The sequence below is a fragment of the Capricornis sumatraensis genome, chromosome 11 (assembly GCF_032405125.1).
Source record: "Capricornis sumatraensis isolate serow.1 chromosome 11, serow.2, whole genome shotgun sequence".
Lineage (NCBI taxonomy): Eukaryota > Metazoa > Chordata > Mammalia > Artiodactyla > Bovidae > Capricornis > Capricornis sumatraensis.
The window spans coordinates 34,960,087-34,972,335 of record NC_091079.1 but is presented as its reverse complement, the minus strand read 5'-3'; the positions used below and the strand labels follow the sequence as shown (position 1 = coordinate 34,972,335).

Genomic DNA, 12,249 nt, shown 5'->3' with positions numbered 1-12,249 from the left:
AGCATTTCTCCTTCAAGCAAAATATAAATTAAAAAAAAAAAAAAAAGATTAAACTCTACTGAAAAACCTAAGGGTGAAGAGAGAGAGAGAAAATGAAAGAAAAATAAGAATAAGAAGAAAACACCATGGAAGAGTGACAAAAAGCAGACATTAGAAACCGTAACAGATGCCAAGAAGCAGTCCTCCTTACACAGCAGAAAAGTTTACCACAACCACAAGGGATGAATGAGAATAGAGTAGCACAGTCTGAGGGCACTGGAGATAGGTTGGGGAGCGGCACAATAAATCCAACACCTTTCACCAGCACTATGACACAGTCTGAAAAGCGTGCCAACTGAAATAGCACAGTGTTCTGGAGGCACTGAATGTGATGACTAGTGCATCTACAAATAGAAGTAAGTAGCCCCAAAGAAAATCATTGTACAGTAAACAAAACTACAACATCTGGTAGAAGCAAAACTGTGCTCAACACACTTTACTAAGGCAGAGAAAAATGCAGTATATTCAGATATGTTGCCATCAAAAATAGTCAAAGTAAGTATTTCAGAGGTTAAGAAAAATGGCATTTTGCTACCTGCAAAGTCCTTTGTGTAGAAGAGTCTCTCATTTACCAGATGGTTTCAGGTAACTACTTTATTATATTTTAACAAGTAACTACTTGCTTTTATGTGGTTTTTTTCATTAACTTAGAGCAGACATAAACCTATGAATCAAGGACAAGGCTAGAGTTTTACTAATTAATTCAGCTGACTAGCAAAATGCTAATAAACTCTGCACTCAGGAATTTAGCCCCTATTTGTTCCAGTTAGCTTTATACTCTCACATGCCAAAGAAAACCAGAAAAGAAGAGTATAGTTATGCAAACTCATTATTATTTTTAGAAAAACTAAAACAGTCATTGTTAATAGTGGTTCAATAACAGATCATCCCTAACTTTCAAGGTCATCCATTATCGTTAGTTCTGCCTGACCCTTTGGATGACCCTATAACACTGCGGACTTTATATTCTTTCGATTTTCCTATCTACAAATTTGTTTATAAAAATTTACTTGTCACAATTACTATAAAAAGTAAGCAAATAGTCACTACTGAGAGGACCACCACCAAATTACTGGTGAATTCAACAATAGCAGTGTTTGACTTATCTGAAGTCCTATTTTCTAAGTGTCTAACTTTTAGAATTTAGTTAAGAACTTAGAAGTGAAAGGACATCACAATCAAGGAAAACAGTTATTGCAAAGTTCACTTATGATAATGAGGTGAAGAGTCTGATAGTGAACATGTGCTCAGTCACTCAGTCGTGCCTGACTCTTTGTAACTCCATGTACTGTAGCCCACCAGGCTCCTCTGTCTAGGAATTTCCAGGCAAGAATACTGGAGTGGGTTGCCATTCCCTATTCCAGGGGATCTTCCCAACCTAGGGATCAAACCCACATCTCTTGAGTCTCCTGCCTTGCAGGCAGATTCTTTACCACTGATCCACCTGGGAAGCCCCAAAGAGTTTGATAGAGAGGTGAGGAATTACTCTTATGTCCTTATCCAGAGAAAAATAAATGTAAAATGAAGGAAATGAGCTAGAAGCAGAGCATATACTGAAAATAGTAAGTATCAATGGATGATAGGAAAAGGAGAGAGACAGGGACAAAGAGTGAAGAAGAAATCGTCTTTTCTTTTTATATATTTATATGAACTATAGCATTTCATATGAAGCAACGGCCGCTGATCAGACTGGTTTTATTTTACTAAATTCCTCCCCTTCCTCCCATTCAATGTCTCCTCCAGGGACAGCTGGCAATATCTAGAGACATTTTCGGTTCACAAAACTTGGGGTGAGGAGGGTGGGAGGGGGCTATTGGCATCTAGTGCCTAGAAGACAGGGATGCTGCTAAATATCCTATGTAAAGGACAACCCCCACAACAAAGAATTATTCAATCCAAAATGTCAATATTGCCAAAGTTGAGAAATCCTGATATAGAGGAAAGGTCCTATACATATATATATATATATATATATGTATGTATATATATAAATCAATATATTAATACATAACAAAGGAATCACTGTCACTACACTGGCACTCAGAATGTTGAAAAGTCTTAAACAAAAATTCAATATGTTACTGGTGTACATTAATGAAGAACGATACGATATAAAATTTCTAACAGAAATGATTAATTTTTACACATACTGAGAAAAAGGAACAAACTACAGTTATCAGTTATGGTTACTACACAGAATATCTCCTTCTAATTTTCTTTCCCTTCAATCTACACTGGCCTTAGCAATTTGCTTGATCAATAGCACGCAGCAGAAATGACATTTGGGGACTTCCAAGGCTAGGTCATAAATCTGTGGTAGGCTGAATACTACTGCCCCCTCACCATATGTCCACATTCTAATCCTTCTACCTGTGTTCACAGCAGAGTTTGCAGATGTGACTAAATTAAGGATTTTGAGAGAGAAAGATTATCCTGAATAATCCAGGTCAGTTCTAAATGTAATCCCAAGGGCCCTTATAAGAGAAAGGTAAAAAGGTCAGTGATGTGACAGCTGAAGCAGAGATTAACGTGAGCAGGAACGAGCACATGCCAAAACCTGGAAGAAACGAGGACCAGGTTCTCCACTAGGGCCTGGAGAAGGACAGAACCTTGGTAACACTTTTATTTTAGCCCCTTGAGTCTAATTTTGGCCTTCAGACTTCCGGAACTCTAACGAATGAATTCGTGTTGTTTTAAGCAGATGGTGACTGCAGCCATGAAATTAAAAGATGCTTACTCCTTGGAAGAAAAGTTATGACCAACCTAGACAGCATATTCAAAAGCAGAGACATTACTTTGCCAACTAAGGCCCATCTAGTCAAGGCTATGGTTTTTCCTGTGGTCATGTAAGGATGTGAGAGTTGGACTGTGAAGAAAGCTGAGTGCCGAAGAATTGATGCTTTTGAACTGTGGTGTTGGAGAAGACTCCTGAGAGTCCCTTGGACTGCAAGGAGATCCAACCAGTCCATTCTGAAGGAGATCAATTCTGGGGTTTCTTTGGAGGGAATGATGCTAAAGCTGAAACTCTAGTACTTTGGCCACCTCATGCGAAGAGTTGACTCATTGGAAAAGACTCTGATGCTGGGAGGGATTGGGGGTAGGAGGAGAAGGGGACGACAGAGGATGAGATGGCTGGATGGCATCACTGACTGGATGGATGTGAGTCTGAGTGAACTCCAGGAGGTGGTGATGGACAGGGAGGCCTGGCGTGCTGCGATTCATGGGGTCGCAAAGAGTCAGACAGGACTGAGTGACTGAACTGAACTGAAGCCACTATATTTGTGGTAATTTGTTACAGCAGCAATAGGAAACTGATACAAAGTCTTACCACTTCTACTCAGCTCTCTTGGAACATTTTCTCTGGGAGTACTGATTCATTTTAAGACTGTCATGCTGGTGAAATCAAATGCATCTACACTGGTCAGTAGTTCCATTTGAGCCCAAACTCCCAGTCATGTCCAACAAAGTACCAGACAAGTGAGTGAAGCCATCTTGGATCCTGTAACTAGCTCATCTGCCAGCTGTTTACTACATGACCCCCACAGATACTACATGAAAGGGACAAATCACCCAGCTAAGCCCTGCCTATATTCCTGATCCATAAAACCATGAGCTATAACACAATGGCCACTGTTTTATGTCACAAATAACTCTAGAGCTCAAGTTACATGTTAAATGATGATTAAAGATTGTTAATAGAATATATCCATTTTATAATGGAAGGGAAAAAAATTCTATTTATGTTATCTGTTTTCTAGGCAGAATCCCTAGTTATAGGGCTACTCCAATATGCTCATTAACTCTTAAAACTATTCATAATTAAGGCTGTTGGGATATACTGCCATAATCAGGCTCTTTCCATATTGGAAAAATAACTGATCATAACAAAGCTTCATTTACTTATCCAGGGCCAATATATAGAAGTTCCCAGCTTATTAGAGATGACTCACTCCTCCTGATTCAGTCCACATTTCATATCCTCATCTGTTCTCCTCTTGGAGGTCCAGTTATTATTTTCTTTTACTGTTTCACTAAGGCACTGAAATATCTTTACTTGCAAATGTTAAACTGGAGTATGAAATGTTTTCTTGCCCTCTTTCCTATTCTCTCTCAGCAAAAGCCAAGATTATCTTCAATTTATCCCAGAGGCTAACAGCTTAACAGCTTTGCTACTTTCTTATATAATCCTATACAAAGGGTTGACAAAAATCAGAATACTCTTGTTAAGAGTCCAAGATCCCTAGTGGATTTGAACTCCAGGAAAAAGTCATTTTTGTTTTTATGTATTCCAAGTATGCTATATGGCAAGTTCTCAAAACAAAACTCCTTATTATACCTTAAGTAAACAATCACAAAGGTGGGGAACTACAAGATTAACTTTAGAATTATACGGGATATCTATATGAATGCAGATAAATGGTTAAAAAAATTTTTTAAACATATACAATTACCACTTATACAGAGAAACAAAAAAATGCAAGCTGATTAGGATCTAAGATTGAATAAAAAAAAAACTGCCCTGTTCCCCTCAAAACATCCTTTGTAAGTGAAGTCACTCAGTCCTGTCCAACTCTTTGCAACCCCATGGACTAGCAGCCTACCAGGCTCCTCCCTCCATGGGATTCTCCAGGCAAGAGTACTGGAGTGGGTTGCCATTTATTTGCATATATATATAAAGAATCTCATTTTTAAAATAACATAAGTATGCATTTAAAAAAAATATTTTCTAAGAAGCTCCTTTTTTCAAATCATGTCTTTCTTTATGCCTCCCCAAAAGCCAGCTCTTACTTTTCTGTGTAATTCTCCAACGATCATTAATTACAACAAGTTAATAAGCATTCAAGGTAGCCTCCAAGATGACCCCAATTATTTCCACCTCCTGGTATTCACATCCTATATAGTATCTCCCATAGTGTACAACTAGGGCAAAAAAGGATGGACTAGCTCTTCTAAGACTGGGTTATGAAATACTGTGGCTTCCAGCTTAGGTCTCTAATCACTCATTCTGGAAGAAGCTAGCTGCCATGTCTTGAAACAATCAGACAGCACTGTGGGGATCCACACGGCAAGGAATTGAGACTTCTAGCCAACAGCTATGTGAGTGAGTGTTCTTGGAACTGGTTCTTCCAGCCCCAGTACAAACTTCAGATGATGCAGCCCCAGCTGAAAGCTTGATTAACACTTGATGAGAGACCCTGAGCTAAAAATAACTCCCTAAGCTGCCTCAGGACTCCTAATCCTCAGAAACCATGAGAAAATACATATTTGTTTTAAGTCACTATGCTTTGAGGCAATTTGTTGTATAGCTATGTATAACTTGACGTACTCCTTTTCCTATTTGGAACCAGTCTGTTGTTCCATGTCCAGTTCTAACTGTTGCTTCCTGACCTTGAATATAGGTTTCTCAAGAGGCAGGTCAAGTGGTCTGGTATTCCCATCTCTTTCAGAATTTTCCACAGTTTATTGTGATCCACACAGTCAAAGGCTTTGGCATACTCAAAAAAGCAGAAGTAGATGTTTTTCTGGAACTCTCTTGCTTTTTCCACGATCCAGCAGATGGTGACAATTTGATCTCTGGTTCCTCTGCTTTTTCTAAAACCAGCCCGAACATCAGGAAGTTCACGGTTCATGTATTGCTGAAGTCTGACTTGGTGAATTTTGAGCATTACTTTACTAGCATGTGAGATGAGTGCAATTGTGCGGTAGTTTCAGCATTCTTTAGCATTGCCTTTCTTTGGAATTGGAATGAAAACTGACCTTTTCCAGTCCTGTGGCCACTGCTGAGTCTTCCAAATTTGCTGGCATATTGAGTGCAGCACTTTCACAGCATCATCTTTCAGGATTTGAAATAGCTCCACTGGAATTCCATCACCTCCACTAGCTTTGTTCATAGTGATGCTTTCTAAGGCCCACTTGACTTCACATTCCAAGATGTCTGGCTCTAGGTGAGTGATCACACCATCGTGATTACCTTGGTCGTGAAGCTCTTTTTTGTACAGTTCTTCCATGTATTCTTGCCACCTCTTCTTAATATCTTCTGCTTCTGTTAGGTCCATACCATTTCTGTTCTTTATCAAGCCCATCTTTGCATGAAATGTTCCCTTGGTATCTCTAATTTTCTTGAAGAGACATCTAGTCTTTCCCATTCTGTTGTTTTCCTCTATTTCTTTGCATTGATTGCTGAAGAAGGCTTTCTTATCTCTTCTTGCTATTCTTTGGAACTCTGCATTCAGATGCTTATATCTTTCCTTTTCTCCTTTGCTTTTCACTTCTCTTCTTTTCACAGCTATTTGTAAGGCCTCCCCAGACAGCCATTTTGCTTTTTTGAATTTCTTTTCCATGGGGATGGTCTTGATCCCTGTCTCCTGTACAATGTCACCAACCTCATTCCATGATCTAGTCCCTTAAATCTATTTCTCACTTCCACTGTATAATCATAAGAGATTTGATTTAGGTCATACCTGAATGATCTAGTGGTTTTCCCTATTTTCTTCAATTTAAGTCTAAGGAGTTCATGATCTGACCCACGGTTGGCTCCTGGTCTTGTTTTTGCTGACTGTATAGAGCTTCTCCATCTTTGGCTGCAAAGAATATAATCAATCTGATTTCGGTATTTACCATCTGGTGACGTCCATGTGTAGAGTCTTCTCTTGTGTTGTTGGAAGAGAGTGTTTGCTATGACCAGTGCAGTTCTCTTGGCAAAACTCTATTAGCCTTTGCCTTGCTTCTTTTCGTATTCCAAGGCCAAATTTGCCTGTTACTCCAGGTGTTTCTTGACTTCCTACTTTTGCATTCCAGGACATGGAACAACAGACTGGTTCCAAATAGGAAAAGGAGTATGTCAAGGCTGTATACTGTCACCTTGCTTAGTTAACTTATATGCAAAATACATCATGAAAAACATGGCTGAAGAAGCACAAGCTGGAATCAAGATTGCCGGGAGAAATATCAATAACCTCAGATATGCAGATGACACCACCCTTATGGCAGAAAGTGAAGAGGAACTAAAAAGCCTCTTGATGAAAGTGAAAGGGGAGAGTGAAAAAGTTGGCTTAAAATCAACATTCAGAAAACGAAGATCATGGCATCTGGTCCCATCACTTCACAGCAAATAGATGGGGAAACAGTGGAAACAGTGTCAGACTTTATTTTTCTGGGCTCCAAAATCCCTGCAGAGGTGATTGCAGCCATGAAATTAAAAGATGCTTATTCCTTGGAAGGACAGTTATGACCAACCTAGATAGCATATTCAAAAGCAGAGACATTACTTTGCCAACTAAGGTCCGTCTAGTCAAGGCTATGGTTTTTCCAGTAATCATGTATAGATGTGAGAGTTGGACTGTGAAGAAAGCTGAGTGCCGAAGAATTGATGCTTTTGAACTATGGTGTTGGAGAAGACTCTTGAGAGTCCCTTGGACTGCAAGGAGATCCAACCAGTCCATTCTAAAGGAGATCAACCCTGGGTGTTCTTTGGAAGGAATGATGCTAAAGCTGAAACTCCAATACTTTGGCCACCTCATGCGAAGAGTTGACTCACTGGAAAAGACTCTGATGCTGGGAGGGATTGGGGGCAGAAGGAGAAGGGGACGACAGAGGATGAGATGGCTGGATGGCATCACCGACTCGATGGACATGAGTTTGAGTGAACTCAGGGAGTTGGTGATGGACAGGGAGGCCTGGTTTGCTGCAATTCATGGGGTCACAAAGAGTCGGACACTACTGAGCGAGCGACTGAACTGAACTGAACTGAACTGAATGTATAACTAATACAATGAATCTGCTCACTGAAAAACCAAATTGATATTTTAAATGTCTAGAAATAATTACAAATAGAAATAGTAGTTGCAGAAATTTGAAAACAAATTTGTTTTAAAAAGCTCAGCTAAAATTAAAAAGCAATAGTAATAATATCAGCACAACAATGTACTGTCAGGAGAATACGGACTCTTTCTGGAAGAAAGACAGTGGGTTGAACATCTACTTTAGAAAAACTTAGGAGGAAATCAATTTGTAATTTAAAAATCACAATATCTTACTTAACAATAACAAGACATCCCACAAAGTTTGCTTTATCTATACAAATTGATTATAAGGCTTTATCTTGCCACAGACTATATCAAATGCCTACTGATAAACACATAAGAAAGATAAGGGCCAATGTGACATATTTCAGCAGTAGACCCACTTCCATTTCAAAGCATAGATGTTTTCCTGTCATGTTTCCACACCACATCCAAAACATTACATTAGATCATCCAAGCACATGCTTTCCAAAAACATATAAGATTTCCTATTATAAGAAACAGCTCTTTTAATGATTTATTTCATTAGAAAGTGCAGTTAGTACACACACATTTAATACACAGGTTGAGTATTTAAAAACACTCAAAAAGCAACAATAGAAGAAAAACATGACAATTTTTCATTCGTCTGGGGAAAAATTTTATTTCAGCAATAGACTGAGCTGTATGCATTCTTGACATAAGAAATCTCTTTACCTTAAATGGTTAATGAATAGGGTAATTTACTAGTTTTGATTCCAGTTATCTCCCTCAAAACTATATGCACTGACTGGTATCGAAAACTGTATCAGAATTAATTCTGTACTAAAAATTAAAGCATCATCATCAATAAATGTCACATGAGTCAAAGGGCACTAATTTAGTCATCAACATTGGTAAAATTAGTTGACTTAAACTTTACAATTGCTTAGCTTATAAGTCAAATAAGCATTGGCTACTACATTGTTTCCTATATCCTTGCTTGTTTATCTTGAACAAACACAATTTAAATTACCAACTTCTCTCTCATGTAACTTATATATTATTAAGTTTGGCACTAACTGATCTCCATTGACTGAAATTTATAGGTCCCTTCCAGTATTTAAAACCATGTTAAATTTTAAAGCATTACCTTCACTGGAAAATGTAGCATTCCTACCACAATACTATTGGCATGTGCTAAAACAATAAGATACAAGGTAAAATTTATCCATGTGTATCACAGAACATGCTTTTTATGAACTGTTATAAAATCATATTAAGAAGGCCCTCCAATCTTGAAACAATGTTAATGCAGAATTTCTAAGAAATTACTTTAAAAAGGCCAAATGTGAGTTCAAACAGTCTTATCCACGGAGAAAGATTCCCAAAACTAATGCTCTGGCATGGATGTCTTTATAGTTTTTTCCAATGGTCACATTTTTGGAAATTATTATTTTAAAACTACACACTGAGTGCACATATAGCTTACAAATATGCTAATATCTGATTATGACTTCATATAATATCATGATTACATATTGAGTAATCGAATTGATTGGGATGTTACATTTTTCGTATGGAAGCACTGTGAGTAGACAATGTCTGGAATGATCCAATACCATAAATTGTTCCACAATTCCCTGAACTGAGGAAAAGAAAGCAGTTAAAAGGCCCAACTAATAAAAAGTTTCTGAAAAAGTAGTATAGAAAAATCATGCTTATGAGGTACATAATTCTTTCCTCCATTCCTATCCACAGATCAATGAAGCACTTTCAAGTGCCTCTGGCAAATGAAACGTCTTTTTCCAAATAAATGGGCTCTTAACGTAAGGAATCTATGAAATGTTTATTTACCTACCAACCCTGAAGGAGGAGAGGTGTAAACTAAGGGGAAAAAAACCACAACTTTCAAACACACCAGAATGTAATATAAAACAGCAGCAATGTATTTTGTTTGTATCAGGGTATTTAATTGGCAAAGGTATTTTAAGAATGAATGATTGATCACTGGTCCCTTTCACCTCTTCTGGTTTTCTGACTTTTTAGCTTTTTCAGTTGGACTCAAATTCTGACCTACCAGCATTCTGCACTAGTTTTAAAAATATCCTCTTTTAACATGTTAGCTTAAAAATAGCTTGGTTTTCACCATTCCAGATTATTTTTGAGCAGAAGTCTGCTTTTTATTGTAGAGTCACAGATTTCCAGAAAAAAAAAAAACCTTCCTATCTACTGCATTCTTTCATCCTCTGAGGAAACAACAGAAAGGGGAGTTTAACTTGGGTAGCACCAAACCTATGATGGACTGACTTGCCAGTCTGTATGTGCTATTGCTGGTCTACTCCACTCTTTCCATTTCCCAGGAAAATGTTTCCTTCGGCTGTTCAAATGAATCCAACTGGAGGGGTGTACAAACAGGCAGCTGAGAGTATCTCTGCCTTAAGAAGAAACATCCCTTCTTTCGGACCCACACATCTTTTGATAACCATTCAACAAAGTTTCCTCCTGCCTGTCGGCTTAGCCACCTGCACGGCTGCACGTTCCCAGAAGCAGCACGAGCCTAGGGGACAGGACGACTGGGGGGTGTGGGGGGCGGGGGAGAGTGAACACGGCAAATCTAAACAAAATCAGATTCTCGTCGGTTGGTAACTGGGGCTGAAGCTCCGATTCTGAGGCTGGGGAGGAACCAGCCAAGCGTTGGCCCCGGCTGCCTGGCACGATCCGCGCCTGTCCTACCTGCCCCGGGGACACTCAGGAGGCGGAAAGTTCCCCTCCTCTGACGTCCCAGGCGCGAGGCCAGGAAGGCGAAGGGAGCGGCGGCCAGGGGCCCAGGCCGAGGGGCGGGCGGGGGAAAGGAGGGCGCCGGGCCCCCCGGATCGCCCCCCTCGGGTCCCCCTTACCTTGGGCGATGGCGATCGATTCGAAGCGGTGCAGCTCCTTGAGCAGGCAGCTCCTCTCGCTGGAGTGCAGGCTGTAGATGAAGTCGCGCGCGCCCTGAGCCGTGTTCAGCGCCTCCATGGGCTCCTTCTTGGGGTGGGTGCCCAGCGCCCGGGGGCCTCCCGGGGCCGCGAGCGCGAGCAGCCCCCGCCCGCAGCAGCACCAGGAGGGCGGACGGGGCGCGGCGGCGGCGGCGGCGGCGGCCGGGCCCGGCCTCAGGCTGCGCGCGGTCCAGCTCCTCAGCAGCGGCAGCAGCCGGGACATGGCGGGCTGAGGAGCGGGGACCCCGCGGCAGTCCGGGAGGGCGATTTCTGACGAGGCCGCGGGAAAGGAGCTGGCCTCAGCCCGACCCCGCCCCAATGTCCTCCTGACAGGCGACCGAGGCGCCGGCCACCATGCGCTCCCTGGCCCGCGCGGCTGGAGCCTCCTCTTGCGTCCTCCTTCCCTTCCCCGAAGGCCCGCGGCGCCTCCGGTCCCTCCCGACGACGAAAACTTTCTCTGAGGCGGCCGGGCCGGGAGAGCGCTCCAGGAGAAGACTGGCTGGCGGGCGGGCGGGCGGCGCGGGCGGGCGCCTCCCAGCCGACCCGGAGCAGCGCGGGCGGGCGGGCGGGTTCGGCAAGGGTTTGCGTCTGTCAGTCTTATCTTCCAGAGGGATGAGTCAGCCACGCGCCGCCCTTCTCCGGCACCGCCCTCCCTTATCGCCGGTTTTCCCAGCCTCTGGCCGGCGCTCGTCCTCACGCCTCAAGTCTGCCTCAAAGGAGCCGCGCTCTGGGGCCCCAGCCGCCGCCACTACCCCTAGCGGCAGGGTAGGGGGTAACAGGGCGGGGCGAAGGAAAGGGGCGGGCAAGGGGCGGGCAAGGGGCGGAGCTGCGCAGGCGCAGTGCGCGGGCTCGCGGGCGGGCTCGCGGGCGGGCGCGCGCGCGCTCCCGCGTGAGGCGCGTGCACGCGGGTCCTCCCGCCCTCCGGTGCTTGAAGGTGTAGGAAGAGGGCCGTGGCTGCCGGCCCTGACCTCTGCCACGTTTGAGTCCAGACTGAGGGGTACGGAAGATGCTTGAGCCCCTCGCTGGGCTGGGTAGTGCGACTGCCACCCGTCCCGCCCTAGCGTCATACCTGAATCTGAGGCTGGTTCTGAATGATGGTCCAGCGTGTGGCCCCCTTCGCTTGGCACAGGCCTCACCACAGCGCCTTGCTTTGGGTTATTGAAGCCCTGAAGCCGCGCCGTTTGCCAAGTCACCGCACACCCCGGCTTCCGCCGGAACCCAGTCTCTGGAAACTGTAAAGGGAAGGCGAAGCCATGTCTACCCCTTCCCAAGAAGTATTTGAGACCTTGACACTGAGAACACTTTTCCCCGTTTTGATGCAAGCACTTTGCAGATTGTTAATGCTGGAGCCCGAGGCAAGAAAGTCGCAGACCTTTTCCAGGTATTTGTTCAGGTCTGTTGGGTTGATTTTTTTCACCTATGCTGAAACGGAAAGAATTCTCCGATTTTCCATTTCCACGTGTCCTAGGCAT

General features: G+C 42.9%; 1 protein-coding gene across 1 annotated transcript in view; it reads right to left on the bottom strand.

The window, feature by feature from the left end:
* Window positions 1–11,000, bottom strand: part of TMEM65 (transmembrane protein 65) — a 48,459-nt gene extending 37,459 nt beyond the window's left edge. Inside the window, exon 1 of the mRNA XM_068983661.1 lies at window positions 10,700–11,000. Coding sequence (XP_068839762.1) covers window positions 10,700–11,000 — 301 coding nt within the window. The remainder of the gene's footprint in view (window positions 1–10,699) is intronic.
* Window positions 11,001–12,249: the final 1,249 nt, after the last annotated feature.